General features: G+C 43.2%; 3 protein-coding genes and 1 long non-coding RNA gene across 15 annotated transcripts in view; 3 read left to right on the top strand and 1 right to left on the bottom strand.

Moving 5' to 3' along the window:
• Positions 1-7,991, top strand: part of gria3a (glutamate receptor, ionotropic, AMPA 3a) — a 31,049-nt gene extending 23,058 nt beyond the window's left edge. For 5 of the 11 annotated variants that reach the window (XM_046838817.1, XM_046838818.1, XM_046838815.1 and 2 more), the window contains 2 exons: positions 185-299; positions 6,713-7,991. In XM_046838817.1, coding sequence (XP_046694773.1) covers positions 185-299; positions 6,713-6,958 — 361 coding nt within the window. In that variant the 3' untranslated portion in view covers positions 6,959-7,991. Of the gene's footprint in view, positions 1-184; positions 300-5,306; positions 5,422-6,712 lie in introns of all 11 variants that reach the window. The other 6 variants (XM_046838819.1, XM_046838824.1, XR_006924337.1 and 3 more) reach the window with 5 other exon arrangements.
• A 2,013-nt stretch (positions 7,992-10,004) lies between these two features.
• Positions 10,005-17,639, top strand: si:dkey-125i10.3 (vegetative cell wall protein gp1). The gene is made up of 7 exons (XM_046838840.1): positions 10,005-10,065; positions 11,349-11,379; positions 15,260-15,368; positions 15,675-15,986; positions 16,324-16,380; positions 16,865-17,028; positions 17,166-17,639. The coding sequence occupies exons 2-7, from the start codon at positions 11,370-11,372 to the stop codon at positions 17,501-17,503; spliced, it is 990 nt and encodes a 329-aa protein (XP_046694796.1). The 5' UTR covers positions 10,005-10,065; positions 11,349-11,369; the 3' UTR covers positions 17,504-17,639.
• A 1,514-nt stretch (positions 17,640-19,153) lies between these two features.
• LOC124378955 lies at positions 19,154-19,977 on the top strand. Its single transcript, XR_006924341.1, has 3 exons — positions 19,154-19,294; positions 19,373-19,478; positions 19,667-19,977. It is a non-coding gene; the product is annotated as an uncharacterized LOC124378955 (long non-coding RNA).
• plp1b (proteolipid protein 1b) overlaps positions 19,969-22,500 on the bottom strand; it is a 5,945-nt gene continuing 3,413 nt past the window's right edge. For both annotated transcript variants that reach the window (XM_046838846.1, XM_046838845.1), the window contains exons 2-7: positions 21,803-21,989; positions 21,528-21,684; positions 21,228-21,405; positions 21,035-21,108; positions 20,875-20,940; positions 19,969-20,660 (exon numbers count right to left, since the gene is read on the bottom strand). In XM_046838846.1, the coding sequence (XP_046694802.1) occupies positions 20,586-20,660; positions 20,875-20,940; positions 21,035-21,108; positions 21,228-21,405; positions 21,528-21,684; positions 21,803-21,989 (737 nt within the window). In that variant the 3' untranslated portion in view covers positions 19,969-20,585. The remainder of the gene's footprint in view (positions 20,661-20,874; positions 20,941-21,034; positions 21,109-21,227; positions 21,406-21,527; positions 21,685-21,802; positions 21,990-22,500) is intronic.

Below are 22,500 nucleotides of genomic sequence, written 5' to 3'. Positions count from 1 at the left end.
GCTTTATGAGGCATTATCAATATTGTGAACTTCAGCATGGCTCTGTGACGGAACAGATGTGTGTTTACAGTAACAAGTACCGAGCATTAGCGTTAGCCTTTTCTGAGTTCATGAATGTGATATTAGTTTTCTCACCTGCCTTCTCTGCCTGCTGTTGTGACGCGACATGTTTTATCATTTCAAGAAGTGCTGTGAACCTGGCGGTGTTAAAGCTGAACGAGCAGGGCCTGCTGGACAAACTGAAAAACAAGTGGTGGTACGACAAGGGGGAGTGTGGCAGCGGGGGAGGGGACTCCAAGGTCAGCCTACTAAATACTAACTAACTAATAACTAAATAACTAATAAACAAGGCTGGAGAGAGTAATCTGCAAGGCTGTGACCTCTGACCCTGGTAACAGTAGCTATGCAGGCAACAATGCCAGCCTGTTGTTGTTATTATTATTATTATGATTATTATTACCATTAAGTAGACGGTAATCACTGTGAACCCTTTACTCTGAAATAATATCATGTAATATTCATATAGTGTGGATCAGGTAGTGTCGGTACGGATGGATCAGGTAGTGTCGGTACTGATCAGGTAGTGTCGGTACGGATGGATCAGGTAGTGTCGGTACGGATGGATCAGGTAGTGTCGGTACGGATGGATCAGGTAGTGTCGGTACGGATCAGGTAGTGTCGGTACGGATCAGGTAGTGTCGGTACGGATCAGGTAGTGTCGGTACGGATGGATCAGGTAGTGTCGGTACGGATCAGGTAGTGTCGGTACGGATCAGGTAGTGTCGGTACGGATGGATCAGGTAGTGTCGGATGGATCAGGTAGTGTCGGTACGGATCAGGTAGTGTCGGTACGGATCAGGTAGTGTCTGGTAGTCAAGTGAAGTTTATTTCTATATAAACTTCACTTTTCACAACACACTTTGTCTCAAAGCAGTTTTACCAAATTGAACAGTGAAGGTGAATGGTGTGTGTTTATCCCTGATGAGCACCATGGAGACTGTGGTGAAGGAAAACTCACTTAGATGTTATGAGGAAGAAACCTTGAGAGGAACCAGACTCAAAAGCAGAAACTCATGCTTATTTGGTGACATCAAGAGTGTGATTCTAGTCTTTAAACACTACAGAACACTGGAGAGTGAGAACTAACATGAGCACTGGAGTGTGTGATTATGACTGATGATCTTTCTACAGTCTTCTACATTCATTATGGTTATAAAACTAGGAGCTACTGAGAAACTCATAAAATCACTCAACATCTGAAATCATCACAGATCCAACACCAGTCGTGTCAGTAGAGTCAGTACGGATCGGATCGTGTCAGTAGAGTCAGTACGGATCGGATCGTGTCAGTAGAGTCAGTACGGATCGGATCGTGTCAGTAGAGTCAGTACGGATCGGCTCGTGTCAGTAGAGTCAGTACGGATCGGATTGTGTCAGTAGAGTCAGTACGGATAGTGTTGTGTCATTAGAGTCAGTTCGGATCGGATTGTGTCAGTAGAGTCAGTACGGATAGTGTCATGTCAGTAGAATCAGTACGGATAGTGTCGTGTCAGTAGAGTCAGTACGGATAGTGTCGTGTCAGTGAAGTCGTGTCAGTAGAGTCAGTACGGATCGGGTCGTGTCAGTAGAGTCAGTACGGATCGGGTCGTGTCAGTAGAGTCAGTACGGATAGTTTTGTGTCAGTAGAGTCAGTATGGATAGTGTCGTGTCAGTAGAGTAAGTACGGATCGGGTCGTGTCAGAAGAGTCAGTACGGATCGGGTCGTGTCAGAAGAGTCAGTACGGATAGTGTCGTGTCAGTAGAGTCAGTACGGATCGGATTGTGTCGGTACGCATATACAATACAAAGTACAGTATAAACACCTTAAACTAACAAATATTTTGACATGACAGGACAGGACAGGACAGGACAGGAGGTAGACATTTGTGCACATGTGCAGTATAAACAATGTGTCGAATACAGATCGAGTAGTCGCAGGTACAGTGATGAGCAGGTTACTGAGGAAGAAGTGGACGAGGACGCATTAATGCTGGAAATGAATGATGGGAATGATGGATCAGTTACCACACACACCCTGCACTCAGGCAACCTTCTGCGGTGATGCAGCTCTTGACGAGTCTCTGATTGGCTCTCTGAAATTCCCAAATCCAGGGGAGAATCCAACATAACTGCTGGATTGGTGTGGAGAGCAGCTGAACATGCTGGGAAAAAAGGTGTGTAGTCCGTTATGACATCAGGACCGCATGTTCCTCATTCATTCACCTGCCTGCAGCCCTGCAATGCATGATGGGTATAATTCAGCTACATACAGCAAATATACTGAATCTATTAAAATCAATATTCAAACACAATGCTAATGCTAACACAGAAAGTAAACAGCACACAGTAAAGCAAAGATCTCCAACTTCCTGTTTCCCTCAGAATGATCTGAACAACATGGAGAGGAGGAAACTCAACCCTGCTCTTTCTGCCAATATGTTCACCATAAACACACTTTTACTCTGATTCTGCTGTGTGTGTGTGTGTGTGTGTGTGTGTGTGTGTGTGTGTGTGCATTTGTGTCACAGAAGGAAAGTAATGAAGTACAAATACTTTGTTATTGAACTTCAGTAGATTTTTCTGTTATCAGTTTTTTTACTTCACAATTTTTTTTTGACTTTTTACTTTCACTTATTACATTTTTACACAAAAATCTGTACTTTCTACTTCTTACATTTTAAACCAGACTTATTACTTTAGTTGTAATGTATTTGGTGAAATTTGAATATTATTTGCTGTAAAGTATGGGTAAAGTAAAGTAAAGGTAAAGTAAAGTAAAGTAAAGTAAGGGTAAAGTATGGGTAAAGTAAAGTGAGGTAAAGTAAAGTATGGGTAAAGTAAAGTGAGGTAAAGTAAAGTATGGGTAAAGTAAAGTGAGGTGAGGTTGAGGTGAGGTGAGGATTGAGGTGAGGTGAGGTGAGGTTGAGGTGAGGTGAGGTGAGGTTGAGGTGGGGTGAGGTTGAGGTGAGGTGAGGATTGAGGTGAGGTGAGGATTGAGGTGAGGTGAGGTGAGGATTGAGGTGAGGTGAGGATTGAGGTGAGGTGAGGATTGAGGTGAGGTGAGGATTGAGGTGAGGTGAGGTGAGGATTGAGGTGAGGTGAGGATTGAGGTGAGGTGAGGTGAGGATTGAGGTGAGGTGAGGATTGAGGTGAGGTGAGGATTGAGGTGAGGTGAGGATTGAGGTGAGGTGAGGATTGAGGTGAGGTGAGGATTGAGGTGAGGTGAGGTTGAGGTGAGGTGAGGTGAGGATTGAGGTGAGGTGAGGTTGAGGTGAGGTGAGGTTGAGGTGAGGTGAGGTGAGGTTGAGGTGGGGTGAGGTTGAGGTGAGGTGAGGTTGAGGTGAGGTGAGGATTGAGGTGAGGTGAGGTGAGGATTGAGGTGAGGTGAGGTGAGGATTGAGGTGAGGTGAGGTGAGGATTGAGGTGAGGTGAGGATTGAGGTGAGGTGAGGATTGAGGTGAGGTGAGGATTGAGGTGAGGTGAGGATTGAGGTGAGGTGAGGTAAAGTAAAGTAAGGGTAAAGTAAAGTATGGGTAAAGTAAAGTAAGGGTAAAGTAAGGGTAAAGTAAAGTAAGGGTAAAGTAAAGTAAGGGTAAAGTAAAGTAAGGGTAAAGTATGAGTAAAGTAAAGTAAGGGTAAAGTAAAGTAAGGGTAAAGTAAAGTAAGGGTAAAGTAAGGGTAAAGTAAAGTATGGGTAAAGTAAAGTAAAGTATGGGTAAAGTAAAGTAAAGTAAGGGTAAAGTAAAGTAAGGGTAAAGTAAAATGCACGACTAATGCAGCGCACTTCTGTTTCTTCAGTGCAACATACATTTATTCATGATTTCCTTTCTTTACTCAGATATAAAATTAATCATTAAACTTCGAAAAATGTTGTCTTTTTCCCTTTATCTGAATTAGCCTTTGGTATTAACATTTTTTTTTTTTTTTTTACCTTAGCATTTAGCTGTTCTTTCTCTCTGTGTGTGTGTGTGTGTGTGTGTGTGTGTGTGTGTGTGTGTGTGTGTGAAAGGGTCTCTCTCTTGTTGTGTATGTTTTATTTATTATGGGTCCAAGCACCAAACATTGTGATGGACCTGGTCTTTTTTCTTTTTTTAAATTCTGCACGACTTCTTGTGAAGATGAATTGGAAGATGATGATGATGTATAGTATCTCCATTTGTTTGTTTGACGCTGTGACAATGTACCCACGGTGGGTCTCAGGTTTGATGCTTGGTCCCTCACATTGCTGTGTGCAGTTTTATTAGTGTTGTGTTTCTGGCTGCACGGTGTGTTTGAGATTGTGGTATGTCCATCCTGCACCTTCTCCTTCACTGGTGCTGGAGTTCTTGGATCCTGGATTCCTCATGAAAATGCTTCACTCTGTTCAGTTGTATAATAATAATAATAATAATAATAATAATAATAATAATAACACAGTAAGTGTTGTTTATCTCTCCAGTTCTCTCAGCACGTCTCCACAGGATCACTAAGTGCTGATTACTCAAAGACTTTATGCTAGGTCCTGCTACTGTAGGTCAAAGGTCAAAGGTAATGCTAGTGCTAGCTCTGTTTGCTTGCCCACTTCCTGCTGCTCTTTCATTTATACTCCTGTTTATGTTTTGAGACACAATGAGACAAACTCCTGAAATAGTGCACTATATAGAGAACCAAGCAGAACACCATCTGACTACAAATACATCACCATAAATGGGGCAGTGCAGCAGGGGGCAGTGCAGCAGGGGGCAGTGTGGGGCAGTGCGGCAGGGGGCAGTGCAGCAGCATTATAGCGGGAGGTCTGGGGCAGTGCAAGGGCAGGTATAGTAGAGAGCAAGACATACAGCCATGTGACAGATCATTTATTGATCAGCTACTTAATGTAGATCAGCTAGTTATTTAGCTAATGCTAATGTTAACATGTCCAGTATAATATATTTTATTGTTCAGTAAACAATTTTTGGTGATGTAATAATCATGCACATGATTGGTTGAATTGGTTAATTTGAGTTCGTGGATCTGCTGCTGTTCAGGATCTTGTGGTGCAATGCATCGTGTTTCACACACAATTTTCTCCAATAGTGCACTATACTGTTCAGAGGGTCAAAGGTCAACATTAACACCAGCCAGCTTGCTGCCTCCTTTGTTCTCTCTCGCTCTGTCTCTCTCTTTCCCTCACTCTCTCTGGATGGATGAATGGAGTGTGAGGAGGTGTTGGAGGAGGAGGGTGTTGAGAGTTAGATGAAGTACCTGGCTCCTGCTCTGATCTTCTGTGTGTTATTTCCCTCATGAAGAACTCCTGTAAACCTTGCAGTATTGAAACTCAGTGAACAAGGCATCTTAGACAAGCTGAAAAACAAGTGGTGGTACGATAAAGGGGAGTGTGGGACCAAAGACTCGGGCAGTAAGGTCAGTCCATCCAGACATGCCCATGGTCGTGCCCACTGCCATTAGTTATTTTATTACAAATTCCAATGATTTATCACATTTATAGTTGACGTTTCTTTTTTATTTTTTACAAATGTATTATTTTGAGGTATTTTCATATTTAAATTAATAATTAAAAAAATGTGTATTTAAGAATATTTCAGAACTTTAAGATGTAGATGGTATTAATGTTTGTGTTTTATTTATAAATAATTGTTTTATATTTATATCAACAGTTTATACAAACTTTATCATCATAACCTTCTTAATGGCTTCTTCCCTCTAACCCCCCTCCGTCCCCTCTCTAACCCCCCATCCCCTCTCTGACTCCCCCCCGTCCCCTCTCTAACCCACCCATCCTCTCTGATTCCCCTGTCCCTCTCTAACCCCCGTCCCATCTCTGATTCCCCTGTCCCTCTCTAACCCCCGTCCCATCTCTAACCCCCGTCCCATCTCTGATTCCCCGTCCCCTCTCTAACCCCCATCCCATCTCTAACCCCTGTCCCTCTCTAAGCCCCCAACCCCTCTCTGCTTCCCCGGTCCCTCTATACCCCCCGTCCCTCTCTGACTCCGCCCTGTCCCTCTCTAACCCCCGTCCCTCTTTGCTTCCCCGTCCCTCTCTGCTTCCCCTCTTCCCTCTCTGATTCCCCATTCCTCTCTAACTCCCCGTCCCTCTCTGACCCCCATTCCCTTTTGAGTCTCCCGTCCCTCTCTGACTCCCCTCGTTCCTCTCTGACTCCCCCGTCCCCTACTCTCCGACTCCTCCCTCTGACGGCACATGTCTGACTCCTCCCCCGACTTCCCCATTGTTGCTTGTCTGTGATTGAAATGTGAAGCTGTTCAGTAGATCAGCTGATCATGGTGGTGTCCTGCAGTGAGTTTTGAAAACTGTGAAGTTTGCAGCAGTAGTTCATTGAGGGAATAACGTCCACCTTCATCATTGCCATCTTCATCACCTTTATTATCACTGTCACTACCTTCATCACTTTCTGTACAACACCTGCATCATAATCATCTTTATCATCACGATCACCTTCATCTTTATCATCTACACCATCTTCATCACCTTCATCATCATTATTACTTTTATTATCTCAATAATCTTCATCATCCTCTTCTTTTTAATTTAGTTATGGAGAAAAACATCTACCAGGATCAGCTCAAGTTCTGATACTTAATGCTCACTTTTACTGGTTTTCTGTGTGTGTGTGTGTGTGTGTGTGTGTGTGTGTGTGTGTGTGTGTGTGTGTGTGTGTGAATTTCTGTTCTGCAGGATAAGACGAGTGCTCTGAGTCTCAGTAACGTTGCTGGTGTGTTCTACATCCTGGTTGGAGGTCTGGGACTTGCCATGACGGTGGCGCTGGTCGAGTTTTGCTACAAATCTCGTCAGGAGACCAAAGATCTCCGCATGCTAAATCCTGCTCAGAACTTTAAACCCACTCCTCCGGCTGGTGTTCAGAGCTTCACCACCTACAGGGAGGGCTACAATGTCTACGGCACCGAGAGCGTCAAGATATAGTGCTAGTGACATACGTCACTAAATTAACTTCTACTGCGTTAGCTCTTGTGTCTTAATGCTAACTGCTAACTTAATGCTGACTGCAAACAGACCCCTCCCACTGCACACGCTGTTACCATAGCAACTGTAATCAGACTCCAGTATCTCTTGATGCCTTACAGGAACCTCAGCAGCACTTCCAGTTTGATCCAAACACTTCCTCTAAACTTCCAGTCTTCCTCAGAGTACTTCCTCCTTACTCTCACTCAGCTCATCTCCTTCATAGAGCCAAGTATCAGTTCTGTTTTTTATCTTTGGAGCTGAGAGGCGCTTCATCATCCTGCAGCCGATAAAGCATGGAGTTATAGAGAGACTCATCATCTGCTTCTCTCAGACTTTGTGTGAAGAGTTCCTGAGAATCACGTTCACACAACACATTTTTATAAATCACATGCAAGAGCTTCTCCTTATCTCCACTCTAGAGCAGATCGTTAGGTTCAGGATCTCATTCTCAACTTCACTAACAGGTAGATCATCATCATTCTTCATGTTGTAGATCTTTTCATTCAGATGTTTTAGAGCTTGAAGTAAACTCTAGAGCTGTTGTCCACAATGTTAATGTTCTCAGTCATCTCACTTTTGCTTCAGCATCATCTCTAAATGCAGGTCAGGTTCTGATCCACAATTCTTCTAGACCCATCTCACTGATGCTCCTCACACTGAGAGAACAAACACAGAGGAGAAATAAACTGAACCACTAATCGTTCTCTCTCTCTCTCTCTCTCTCTCTCTCTCTCTCTCTCTCTCTCTCCCTCTTTCTCTCTCTCTCTCTATATATCTCTCTCTCTCTCTTGTCTCTAGTTCTATAAATTAGCAGGAAATGATTATTTTATAATGATTTATTAGAAAAAGTTGCATGTCAGAAGCCAGAGTTGTGGAAGTTCAAAGGTCACTGTAGTCGTCTCTGTAATCTAGAAAAGCACCGAATCCCTGCATGGGGGCCGACAGCAGGGGCCCATCTGTCACACTCACATAATAAATATCAGAATGTCAACTTGTCTCTGAACAATCATTTCTGTGATGTGAATCTGATCAAACACAGAGGAACTGCAGAGTTACTGATAAGGCTGAAAGTCTCGACTTCAAATAAATCACACAGGTCACGTGTGTGGTGGTGAGTTCCAGTCTGGAGTTTCTTCATCATTTATTCCTCTCTAAATGTTCTGCTTGATGTTGAACTGATGCTGAACTGTATGTTGGTGATCAGCCGATCAGAACACGTGTAAAACAGATGTTAATGTGTGTGTGTGTGTGTGTGTATGTGTGTGTGTGTATGTTAACATGTGTGTGTTAACATGTGTGTGTGTGTGTGTGTGTGTGTGTGTGTGTGTGTGTGTGTGTATGTTAATGTGTGTGTGTTAACGTGTGTGTGTGTGTGTGTGTTAACGTGTGTGTGTGTTAACGTGTGTGTGTGTGTGTTAGCGTGTGTGTGTGTGTATGTGCGTGTGTGTGTGTTAACGTGTGTGTGTATATGTTAGCGTGTGTGTTAACGTGTGTATGTTAACGTGTGTGTGTTAACGTGTGTGTGTGTATATGTTAGCGTGTGTTAACGTGTGTGTATGTTAACGTGTGTGTGTTAACGTGTGTGTGTATATGTTAGCGTGTGTGTTAACATGTGTGTGTATGTTAACGTGTGTGTTCATGTGTGTTAACATGTGTGCGTGTGTATGTTAATGTGTATATTAACGTGTAAGTATGTATGTTTACGTGTGTGTGTGTGTGTGTGTGTGTGTGTGTGTGTGTGTGTGTGTGTGAGTGATTTCATCAAGTCAAATTTATACAGAAATCCACAGTTTGCCAAAATGCTGCACATCAGGTATAACAGGAAATAAAACACATTACAACCATAATACGTCACACACACACACACACACAGATAATAGTGATAATATTATAGAGGTATAAAAAACATTCCCCAGTTGTTAGACAGATCTTGTTTTGTTGTTGTTTTCCTGATGTCTGTATTAGAAGTGTAGTGGGGATGAAACACACTCAGTAGCTTTAAATGGCTCTCTGTGTGTAGGAGCAGAACATCATTATACACAGAACCAGTCCAAAGTGTGGACACACACCTTCTCCTTCAGGTTATTTTTTTGTATTACTTTTAACCTTGTACATTAATACTGAAGAATCCAAACCATGAAAGAAAACATCTGGAATTCTGCAATAAACAAAAATGTGTTAAAGAAACCCAGAATATGTTAAATATGTTTGATTGTCTAAAGTAGCTCCATGTCGCTCGGAAACCTTGTAGCTTTCTTTAATCAGATTCATGAGGTAGATACCTGGAATGGGTTTCCAACAGTCCCACTGGTGTTGAGTGCTTGTTAGATGCTTTTCCTTCAATCTCTGTTCCAAATGATCCCAAACCTGTATATGGATCAGTTCTGATTAAAAACAAGATTTCATCTGATCGGTGACTATGAAAGCTGCAGCAGTCTCTGTGTGTGTGTGTGTGTGTGTGTGTGTGTGTGTGTGTGTGTGTGTGTGTGTGTGTGTGTGTATTTCATTCCACATCATTGCACAACAGACCACACACTACAGTACATTCCAAAACACTCAGCAATTAGCACGCACACACACACACACACACACACACACACACACACATTTTGTTGTTATGTCTATTGAATCTAATTGACTATTTTGTTGTAATGTAATTGTACTAATCTGATTGTAAAAATCTTGTTGATTTGTACTCAGAGATATAAACACTGTGTGTGTTATGATGATGATGATGATGGAATGAGGTCATTCCCTTCACTCTGTCCTTCACTCCTTCAGCAGAGTGTCTTGTTATGGCAGTTGTAGTGTAATTGAGAACAAAATAAATGAATAAAATCCTGGGGTTTTGCTGTTACAGAAAAATAATCAAGGCTTTAAACAACTTTTTTTGACACAGATGAAATACACAGATATCCACATTACTCACATTCTACAGAAAGTGTGTGTGTGTGTGTGTGTGTGTGTGTGTGTGTGTGTGTGTGTGTGTGTGTGTGTGTGTGTCCTATATAAGGAATGAACTGAGCAAACTGGATGGACAAACACACTCATCACAAAGCGGGAAGGTGAGAACCAGCTATTATTTCTCTTCCACACACACACACATTCACACACATCATGTGTTAGAGTGGTTTAATGTTATTAATAATGAAACGTGTGTGTATGTATGTGTGTGAGAGTGTGAAAGACATAAAGGAATATTGTGGGATGATTTGAGGGAGGAACAGGACTAAATGTCTACCAATAATGTTAAATTAGGTCAGCCCACCTCACACACACACACACACACACCAGAGATGGCAAAAGTCCACACATCCTTCGCTCAGTAGAAGTGCAGATGCTGATGATGTAAAAGATTCTGGTGAAAGGTCAAGTTCTGACTGCACTTTTTCACTCTAGTGAAAGTAAAGAAGTTTGGGCTCTGACACGTTCTTCAGTATAAACAAGTGATTATTACTACCTGTTTTAGTGTCACGCTGGAAACTGAACCTCACATATTAATTTATGTATATAGAAGAATTTAAAATGTTTTCTAATGAAGGCTGAAGATCCACCATATAGAACACAAGCAGAGAGAAGATGATGATGATCAGGAATGTGTCTGTTCTCAGTCATGTTCTCATCACTGACTCCCTCTGTCTCATCCACATTAACCCCAAACTTCTTACTGCATTCTGCTCTGCTCACTGTGAGCTTCAGAAACTAGTCTACGTCTGTGGTGTGAGAGACGGGAGATGATCCACCAGTGGTTTGAGAAAGCAGGTTGATGAGCTGAAAACGTTGTATGTGTGTGTGTGTGTGTGTAGACAAAGGTTTTGTGGACACCTGAGCGTAAGATTACTGTGATTACTGAGTTTATTTTTAATATCTCATTCCACATTTAGTTCTGCATTTGCTGTCATAATAACCTCCACTCTTCTGGGAAGATGTTCCACTAGATTTTGTGGAGATTTGTGGGGATTCATTCGGCTCAAGGGGGTTAGTAAAGTCAGGTACTGATGAAGGTGAGGAGATTTCTGGGGTGCAGTCAGCGTTCACATTCATCCCAAAGGTGTTCAGTAGGGTTGGAGCTGTATAGCAAGAGATATTTGGAGAGGAGATCCATAGAAAGCAGATCTTCATGAAGCACACTTTGATCACAGTCCAGTGTAATGCTGGAACAGGTTTGGGTCTCCTAGTCCATGTACTCACTGTAGGAATGTGGTAGTGCTGGTTTGGAGGAAGGGAATTTTTAGGTTGGTTCATCCTCATTTTTTTTTCATCGTCTCACTTTTTTCTACTCTCATTTTCTATTTCTGATTTTGTGCATCTTTATTTCATTTGTTGATATTTTTGCTCTTAAACACAGATTCAGCTGAAGAGGACCAGGATGGCAAGTCGTACGTCTCACACACACACACACACACACACACACACACACACACACACACACACACACATTTTAATTGATAAAATGTAATGAACACACACAAAGCTTTGCGTATATGATTGAGTGTTGGTGTGATGGTGATGATGTTGTGTATATGATTGAGTGTTGGTGTGATGGTGATGATGTTGTGTATATGATTGAGTGTTGGTGTGATGGTGATGATGTGTATATGATTGAGTGTTGGTGTGATGGTGATGATGTGTATATGATTGAGTGTTGGTGTGATGGTGATGATGTTGTGTATATGATTGAGTGTTGGTGTGATGGTGATGATGTTGCGTATATGATTGAGTGTTGGTGTGATGGTGATGATGTTGTGTATATGATTGAGTGTTGGTGTGATGGTGATGATGTGTATATGATTGAGTGTTGGTGTGATGGTGATGATGTGTATATGATTGAGTGTTGGTCTGATGGTGATGATGTGTATATGATTGAGTGTTGGTGTGATGGTGATGATGTTGTGTATATGATTGAGTGTTGGTGTGATGGTGATGTGTATATGATTGAGTGTTGGTGTGATGGTGATGATGTGTATATGATTGAGTGTTGGTGTGATGGTGATGATGTTGCGTATATGATTGAGTGTTGGTGTGATGGTGATGATGTTGCGTATATGATTGAGTGTTGGTGTGATGGTGATGATGTTGTGTATATGATTGAGTGTTGGTGTGATGGTGATGATGTGTATATGATTGAGTGTTGGTGTGATGGTGATGATGTTGTGTATATGATTGAGTGTTGGTGTGATGGTGATGATGTGTATATGATTGAGTGTTGGTGTGATGGTGATGATGTTGCGTATATGATTGAGTGTTGGTGTGATGGTGATGATGTTGCGTATATGATTGAGTGTTGGTGTGATGGTGATGATGTGTATATGATTGAGTGTTGGTGTGATGGTGATGATGTGTATATGATTGAGTGTTGGTGTGATGGTGATGATGTGTATATGATTGAGTGTTGGTGTGATGGTGATGTTGTTGTGTATATGATTGAGTGTTGGTGTGATGGTGATGATGTTGTGTATATGATTGAGTGTTGGTGTGATGGTGATGATGTGTATATGATTGAGTGTTGGTGTGATGGTGATGATGTTGCGTATATGATTGAGTGTTGGTGTGATGGTGATGATGTTGTGTATATGATTGAGTGTTGGTGTGATGGTGATGATGTTGCGTATATGATTGAGTGTTGGTGTGATGGTGATGTTGTGTATATGATTGAGTGTTGGTGTGATGGTGATGATGTTGTGTATATGATTGAGTGTTGGTGTGATGGTGATGATGTTGGGTATATGATTGAGTGTTGGTGTGATGGTGATGATGTGTATATGATTGAGTGTTGGTGTGATGGTGATGATGTTGCGTATATGATTGAGTGTTGGTGTGATGGTGATGATGTTGTGTATATGATTGAGTGTTGGTGTGATGGTGATGATGTTGTGTATATGATTGAGTGTTGGTGTGATGGTGATGATGATGTGTATATGATTGAGTGTTGGTGTGATGGTGATGATGTGTATATGATTGAGTGTTGGTGTGATGGTGATGATGTGTATATGATTGAGTGTTGGTGTGATGGTGATGTTGTATATGATTGAGTGTTGGTGTGATGGTGATGATGTTGCGTATATGATTGAGTGTTGGTGTGATGGTGATGATGTGTATATGATTGAGTGTTGGTGTGATGGTGATGATGTTGTGTATATGATTGAGTGTTGGTGTGATGGTGATGATGTTGTGTATATGATTGAGTGTTGGTGTGATGGTGATGATGTTGTGTATATGATTGAGTGTTGGTGTGATGGTGATGATGTATATGATTGAGTGTTGGTGTGATGGTGATGATGTTGTGTATATGATTGAGTGTTGGTGTGATGGTGATGTTGTGTATATGATTGAGTGTTGGTGTGATGGTGATGATGTTGCGTATATGATTGAGTGTTGGTGTGATGGTGATGATGTTGTATATGATTGAGTGTTGGTGTGATGGTGATGATGTATATGATTGAGTGTTGGTGTGATGGTGATGATGTTGCGTATATGATTGAGTGTTGTGTGATGGTGATGATGTTGTATATGATTGAGTGTTGGTGTGATGGTGATGATGTTGTATATGATTGAGTGTTGGTGTGATGGTGATGATGTTGTGTATATGATTGAGTGTTGGTGTGATGGTGATGATGTTGCGATATGATTGAGTGTTGGTGTGATGGTGATGATGTTGTGTATATGATTGAGTGTTGGTGTGATGGTGATGATGTGTATATGATTGAGTGTTGGTGTGATGGTGATGATGTTGTGTATATGATTGAGTGTTGGTGTGATGGTGATGATGTTGGGTATATGATTGAGTGTTGTGTGATGGTGATGATGTTGGGTATATGATTGAGTGTTGGTGTGATGGTGATGATGTTGTGTATATGATTGAGTGTTGGTGTGATGGTGATGATGTTGTATATGATTGAGTGTTGGTGTGATGGTGATGATGTATATGATTGAGTGTTGGTGTGATGGTGATGATGTGTATATGATTGAGTGTTGGTGTGATGGTGATGATGTTGCGTATATGATTGAGTGTTGGTGTGATGGTGATGATGTTGTATATGATTGAGTGTTGGTGTGATGGTGATGATGTTGCGTATATGATTGAGTGTTGGTGTGATGGTGATGATGTTGCGTATATGATTGAGTGTTGGTGATGGTGATGATGTATATGATTGAGTGTTGGTGTGATGGTGATGATGTTGCGATATGATTGAGTGTTGGTGTGATGGTGATGATGTTGTGTATATGATTGAGTGTTGGTGTGATGGTGATGATGTTGTGTATATGATTGAGTGTTGGTGTGATGGTGATGATGTTGCGTATATGATTGAGTGTTGGTGTGATGGTGATGATGTTGTGTATATGATTGAGTGTTGGTGTGATGGTGATGATGTGTATATGATTGAGTGTTGGTGTGATGGTGATGATGTTGTGTATATGATTGAGTGTTGGTGTGATGATGATGATGTTGGGTATATGATTGAGTGTTGGTGTGATGGTGATGATGTTGTGTATATGATTGAGTGTTGGTGTGATGGTGATGATGTTGTGTATATGATTGAGTGTTGGTGTGATGGTGATGATGTGTATATGATTGAGTGTTGGTGTGATGGTGATGATGTGTATATGATTGAGTGTGATGGTGATGATGATGTGTATATGATTGAGTGTTGGTGTGATGGTGATGATGTGTATATGATTGAGTGTTGGTGTGATGGTGATGATGTTGTTTATATGATTGAGTGTTGGTGTGATGGTGATGATGTTGTTTATATGATTGAGTGTTGGTGTGATAGTGATGATGTTGCGTATATGATTGAGTGTTGGTGTGATGGTGATGATGTTGCGTATATGATTGAGTGTTGGTGTGATGGTGATGATGTTGCGTATATGATTGAGTGTTGGTGTGATGGTGATGATGTTGCGTATATGATTGAGTGTTGGTGTGATGGTGATGATGTTGCGTATATGATTGAGTGTTGGTGTGATGGTGATGATGTTGCGTATATGATTGAGTGTTGGTGTGATGGTGATGATGTTGTGTATATGATTGAGTGTTGGTGTGATGGTGATGATGTTGCGTATATGATTGAGTGTTGGTGTGATGGTGATGATGTTGCGTATATGATTGAGTGTTGGTGTGATGGTGATGATGTTGTGTATATGATTGAGTGTTGGTGTGATGGTGATGATGTTGTGTATATGATTGAGTGTTGGTGTGATGGTGATGATGTTGTGTATATGATTGAGTGTTGGTGTGATGTTGATGTTGTGTTTCAGATGTGGACCGACAAACTGTTTTCTGCACCACTAAGGTCCGGACCACTCTGCGCAAAGACGGCAGCTGGATCCGGCAGAGCAGCACGGAACCAAAATATGCACAAACAGGGTAATGTTACACAACAGCTTTATAAACATATACAACATGCACACACACATACACACACACAGCTTTATAAACATATACAACATGCACACACACATGCACACACACACACACACACAGCTTTATAAACATATACAACATGCACACACACACATACACACACACACACAGCTTTATAAACATATACAACATGCACACACACACACACACACACACAAAACATATGTTTTATAACCATATATAACACATATACATCTATATAATAATATAATTAATAATGTGAAATCATCTTTGTATTTGTGCCTGCAGTAAATCTCCAGTCTATGAGCCCTCTGTGGAATCCAGTCCAATTGCCACCAACAGTAGCCCCACCCCTGTAAATCCCACCACACTGAATCCCACTCCACTAAATCCCAGCTCACTGACTTCCACTCCTGTAAATCCCACCCCACTGAATCCAACCCCACTAAATCCCACCCCACTGAGTGCCAAGCAACTAAGTCCCACTGCAAAAAGCCCCACCTCTCAGAGTCCCACCTTTGTCCAGGACACACCCACTTCTCTGGGATGGAAAGAAAGGAGCAGTGGCACATATGTGCTGTCAACATTAAGGAAATTTGAGTAAGTGTTGATCTCTGGATTTGACACTATTAACTGAGCCTCATTATTCCTCTACCTCTGTGTGTATTTGTGTTGTACTGCAGTGTGTTGGTGTTGAATTGTAGTAAATTTGTGTTGTGCTGTTGTGTGTTGGTGTTGTGCTGTTGTGTGTTGGTGTTGTGCTGTAGTATATTTGTGTTGCACTGTAGTGTATAAAATTGTATGTTTGGTGCAAAACGCCTGAGGGAGAAAACACTGGAAAAAGAAACCTGTATAAACACTTTCTTGCACCACTGAACACTGTTGATACACTTGTCTGTAATGTATTTGTGTGTCTGATTGTTACTCTTCATCTCAGATCTCTGGAGTCACCAGAGAGCACACCAGTAAAAAACCTTTCCAGTTTGCCCAAAAGGTAAAGGACATTCCAGACATTCCTGACAACAAGAAGAAAAAAACAGAGAATCCAAATGAGAGAAATAACTTCTGATTAATGTTAAACTCACCACATTCAATCAAATTAAATGTCACCATTTACTATTAGAAGTGCAAGTGAATAATGAATGAGTTGGACATTTCTCACAGAATTGCCAGTAAGTATTAGCCAAAGGAATAAAACTGCTGTTTTGCCTTAAGCTTATGTATGTAGAAGAGGGCAAACGCAAGTCAGTCTTCATCCTCCCCAGTGTTAACTGTTGTAGGATAAGGGAAGAGCTGATTGATGGGTAGGATTTAACAAGTGACTAAATTTGGGAGAGATTTTTACAGAAGGACTAAATAGAGTCGATTATTACTGTTCACACCAAGAGACACCTTCAGGAGCCATGATCCATGAAGTTGTATAGACATTAACTGTTGTTGTGTGTGTGTGTATGTATGTGTTTGTGTGTGTGTGTCAGTGTCAACCCTGAAGGTGCATCTGGGTCAAAACAGTTAGATGCAGTTACAGCACATCTGACAAAGGCACCGGAACTTGTGGCACCTGTGGAAAAAGCACCCGAAGTTACAGCACCTGTAGCAAACACACCTGAAGTTACTGCACCTGTGGCAAAGATACCTGAAGGTACAGCACCTGTGACACCTGAAGTTACGGCACCTGTGGCAAAGATACCTGAGTTACAGCACCTGTAGCAAACACACCTGAAGTTACTGCACCTGTGGCAAAGATACCTGAAGGTACAGCACCTGTGACACCTGAAGTTACGGCACCTGTGGCAAAGATACCTGAAGTTACAGCACCTGTGGCAAAGATACCTGAAGTTACGGCACCTGTGGCAAAGGCACCTGAAGGTACAGCACCTGTGGCAAAGATACCTGAAGTTACGGCACCTGTGGCAAAGGCACCTAAAGGTACAGCACCTGTGGCAAGATACCTGAAGTTCACGGCACCTGTGGCAAAGGCACCTGAGTTCACGGCACCTGTGGCAAGGCACCTGAAGGTACAGCACCTGTGGCAAAGGCACCTGAAGTTATGGCACCTGTGGCACCTGAAGTTATGGCACCTGTGGCACCTGAGTTACGGCACCTGTGGCACCTGAAGTTACGGCACCTGTGGCAAAGACACCTGAAGTTACGGCACCTGTGACAAAGGCACCTGAAGGTACAGCACCTGTGGCAAAGATACCTGAAGTTACGGCATCTGTGGCAAAGGCACCTGAAGGTACAGCACCTGTGGCAAAGATACCTGAAGTTACGGCACCTGTGGCAAAGGCACCTGAAGTTACGGCACCTGTGGCAAAGGCACCTGAAGGTACAGCACCTGTGGCAAAGGCAGCTGAAGTTATGGCACCTGTGGCACCTGAAGTTACGGCACCTGTGGCAAAGATACCTGAATTTACGGCACCTGTGGCAAAGATACCTGAATTTACGGCACCTGTGGCAAAGATACCTGAAGTTACGGCACCTGTGGCAAAGATACCTGAATTTACGGCACCTGTGGCAAAGATACCTGAAGTTACGGCACCTGTGGCAAAGGCACCTGAAGGTACAGCACCTGTGGCAAAGATACCTGAAGTTACGGCACCTGTGGCACCTGAAGTTACGGCACCTGTGGCACCTGAAGTTACAGCACCTGTGGCAAAGACACCTGAAGTTATGGCACCTCTGGCAAAGATGCCTAAAGTTACAGGACCAGTGGCAAAAACACCTGAAGTTACCACACATGTGGCAAAGACAATAGCAGTGACAGCACCTGTGACACCTGACGTTACAGCCCCTGTAGCTAACACACCTGAAGTTATGGCACCTGTGGCAAAGGCAGCTGAAGTTACGGCACCTGTGGCACCTGAAGTTACGGCACCTGTGGCACCTGAAGTTACGGCATCTGTGGCACCTGAAGTTATGGCACCCGTGGCACCTGAAGTTACGGCACCTGTGGCAAAGGCACCTGAAGTTACGGCACCTGTGGCAAAGACACCTGAAGTTACGGCACCTGTGGCAAAGATACCTGAAGTTACGGCACCTGTGGCAAAGGCACCTGAAGGTACAGCACCTGTGGCAAAGACACCTGAAGTTACGGCACCTGTGGCAAAGATACCTGAAGTTACGGCACCTGTGGCAAAGGCACCTGAAGGTACAGCACTTGTGGCAAAGGCAACTGAAGTTATGGCACCTGTGGCACCTGAAGGTACAGCACTTGTGGCAAAGGCAACTGAAGTTATGGCGCCTGTGGCACCTGAAGTTACAGCACCTGTGGCACCTGAAGTTACGGCACCTGTGGTAAAGACACCTGAAGTTATGGCACCTGTGGCAAAGATACCTGAAGGTACAGCACCTGTGGCAAAGATACCTGAAGTTACGGCACCTGTGGCAAATATACCTGAAGTTACGGCACCTGTGGCAAAGGCACCTGAAGGTACAGCACCTGTGGCAAAGATACCTGAAGTTACGGCACCTGTGGCAAAAATACCTAAAGTTACGGCACCTGTGGCAAAGGCACCTGAAGGTACAGCACCTGTGGCAAAGACAGCTGAAGTTATGGCACCTGAAGGTACGGCACCTGTGGCAAAGGCAGCTGAAGTTATGGCATCTGTGGCACCTGAAGTTACGGCACCTGTGGCACCTGAAGTTACAGCACCTGTGGCAAAGACACCTGAAGTTATGGCACCTCTGGCAAAGATGCCTGAAGTTACAGGACCAGTGGCAAAAACACCTGAAGTTACCGCACATGTGGCAAAGACAATAGCAGTGACAGCACCCGTGACACCTGATGTTACGGCGCCTTTGGGAAAGACGCCTGAAGTTACAGGACCATTGGAAAAGACACCCAAAGAAACAGTGAAAGGGACACCTTCAACACTCATACCTGTCTATTCAGCAGTTCAAACTGAGTGAGTCAGCCTCCTGATGTATCTTAAATATAAGGCAGTGTTAAACCTGTATGACTTTATGTTTTTCTGGTCTTTCAGCAGCAGTGTTGTTATGCAGCTGTGTTCCTTCTGTAACAAACCTGTGCAAAGTGATAAGATCTCAGTGACCATTCCTCCAATCATCTGCCATGTGAACTGCTTCAAGGTTAATACATCTATCTATCTATCTATCTATCTATCTATCTATCTATCTATCTATCTATCTATCTATCTATCTATCTATCTATCTATCTATCTATCTATCTATCTATCTATCTATCTATCTATCTATCTATAACAGTACACGTGTGTGTGTGTGTGTGTGTGTGTGGGTGTGGGTGTGTGTATATACAGTGTGCCATGTGTGCTAAGCCGCTAGGTGACATGATGTCCTCCATGTTCCACCACCGTGGGAAGATACATTGTAAGAAATGCTTTGATGTTGTGCTCAGCATTCTGTAAAACCATCGCCATGGCAACAACACAGCAGTCATCTGATTGATCTGTTTATTAATAATATATTCTGTCTTTTATTGTTTTATTAGTAAAATGATACAGACATGCAAGAGGTGTGTTTGTGTGTGTGTGTGTGAGTGTGTGTGTGTGTGTGTGAGAGAGATGAACAGGAGAAAGACAGACAGGAAATAAAGACAGAATTGTTTGGATTAAACGTGTGTTTATTGCGTAATGTGAGACAGTTAACAGCATAACACACACAGTTGTGTAGCTGATTAACACAAACCCACACAGTGTCATTAACAAAATGTACAGTGTATTACTATTACACCTTTATTTCTATTAATACAGTGATTTAGCACCATTGGAGAACATTACACACAAACACACACAACACATATACACACACTCTCAAGCTTTCTCACACTCTCACACATGTACAATCACATTCTTTAAAGGTAATTATTTAAAATCAACACTTTTAAAATCTCTGTTAAAGGGGAATGGCGTGTGTGTGTGTGTGTGTGTGTGTGTGTGTGTGTGTGTGTGTGTGTGTGAGAGAGAGAGAGAGCAGCGCCCCCTGTGGTGTGTTGATTGGTTAACAGTTGAATGTTTAGTCTGCACTTAGTGTTAATCTCACTGCTGTTTACACTCTTTGTTGGTTTATTTGTTTACACTTCATGGTCCTCTTTAGTGAATCCCCAATGGACACAGTCGCCGTAACAATGCAACAGCAAGTGCAGCGGCATGCACCAGAGAGGAGATGTGTTGCCTGGCAACGCTGCGCCTAGCAACAGCACATCTACAGATGCTGCACCTAGCAACGGATCCCCTTACTGCCCAGAAACCTCAGAACTGCATAGTTATAGGTGGCAGCTATGATATAGAGAATCTACAGAGAGAGACAGGAGGGAAAAAGAGAGACATAGGAGAGAGGGAGAGAGACAGGAGAGGGGGAGTGACAGGAGAGAGACAAGAGGGAGAGAGACAGGAGGGGGAGAGATGGGGGGCAGGAGGGGGAGAGACACAGGAGGGAGAGACAGTATTTTGTGTAAATGATCAGCAGGCCCAGGTGAAGATTAGTTGAAACGTGAACTGTCACTCACCAGGCCGAGCAGTGTGGCTCCTGCTCCAGCAAAGGCAGTGATGTAAAGGTCAAAGGTCATGTAGAACTGAAAACACACACAGGTGAACTCTTTTACACTCCTACATGTATGTTGCTCTACGTGTGTGTGTGTGTGTGTGTGTGTGTGTGTGTGTGTGTACCTCAGGTTCTTTGCAGATGTTGGCCATGGTCATGCCACACACTTTACCTGGTGTAGCCTTCCAGGGTAGCAGACCTACACACATACACACACACACACTCATTGATTCACTATAGTAATATATGTTACACATTTAGACTTAAATCTTGGACATATGCACACACACACACACACACACACACACACACACACACCGAACTGGCGTGGGTCCACGCACACCCAGGCGTGCTGGTTTAGGCTGGTGGTGGTTTCGGACAGGATGTGGACGGTGTGGCAGGTCTGTCCCATGTTAAACAGGAAGTAGACAGGAATCAGAGAGAAGGCGAAGATGACGAACCAAATCACCGCCAACAGGTAGGTCACAATTAGGAACTACGGCAAGAGACACAGGACACACAGCAGGGGGCATGAACTACCCAGTAATATACACTCTGAAACACACAGACACACACACACACTTACACCCACTCACACACCCTCACGCACACACTCACGGTGAGGCTGAGGCAGCGGCTGAACTTTGTACTACGAAATTCTCCAAATGTTTGCTTGACGGCGCTGGTGGTGTAAAATCCCTCAGCAAGCAACAAAATCCCATACAGGAAGAAGAAGGAGGCCAGGCCATAAATCACATACTGAAAATATTTAATACTGCACACACACACACACACACACACACACATTTTTCACATTATATAATGACGTTTTTGCATTACTAACAAGCTGTGTGTGTGTGTGTGTGTGTGTGTGTGTGTGTTTAGACACTCACAAGTCAGCGAGCACCTCAAAGTCTTGCTGCGCACGGGCGAAGTGTGTTTGGACGAGTGTGTGTGTGTGTGTGAGGGCCTCGTGTGCTCCGGCGCAGAACAGAGCGACTCCGGCGTAACACAGCAGCGTGGCGCTCAGAGTGACGTACGGCACGGCGCCAAGGCAACGCACACAGCTGTCATAGCAACCTGAGGGTGAGGAACACAACAACGCAGCCAACACACACACCACACACAACACACACACACACATCAGGGTCACACACACACACACACACACACACACACAAACACCTCAGGATCTTACACATCAGGGTCTCACACTTACAACTCACTCAAAAACACACACACACACACACACACACACACACACACACACACACACACACACCTCAGGATCTTACACATATCAGGGTCTCACCCACTTACCACTCACTCAACACACAACCACACACACACACACACACACACACACACCTCAGGATCTTACACACATCAGGGTCTCACACACTTACAACACACACACACACACACCTCAGGATCTTACACACATCCGGGTCTCACACACCTACAACACACACACACCTCAGGATCTTACACATCAGGGTCTCACACACACACACACACACACACACACACACACACACACACACACACACACCTCAGGATCTTACACATCAGGGTCTCACACTTACAACAC

This window comes from Silurus meridionalis, chromosome 25 (assembly GCF_014805685.1).
Source record: "Silurus meridionalis isolate SWU-2019-XX chromosome 25, ASM1480568v1, whole genome shotgun sequence".
Taxonomy (NCBI): Eukaryota; Metazoa; Chordata; class Actinopteri; order Siluriformes; family Siluridae; genus Silurus; species Silurus meridionalis.
Note: the sequence above shows the minus strand (reverse complement) of the source record. Positions and strands in the feature narration are given on the sequence as shown.

Coding starts and splice junctions, on each gene's coding strand:
- si:dkey-125i10.3 (XM_046838840.1), top strand. Junction 15,369..15,674: donor CCAAAATATGCACAAACAGG/GTAATGTTACAC, acceptor TTGTGCCTGCAG/TAAATCTCCAGTCTATGAGC. Junction 15,987..16,323: donor TCAACATTAAGGAAATTTGA/GTAAGTGTTGAT, acceptor TCTTCATCTCAG/ATCTCTGGAGTCACCAGAGA.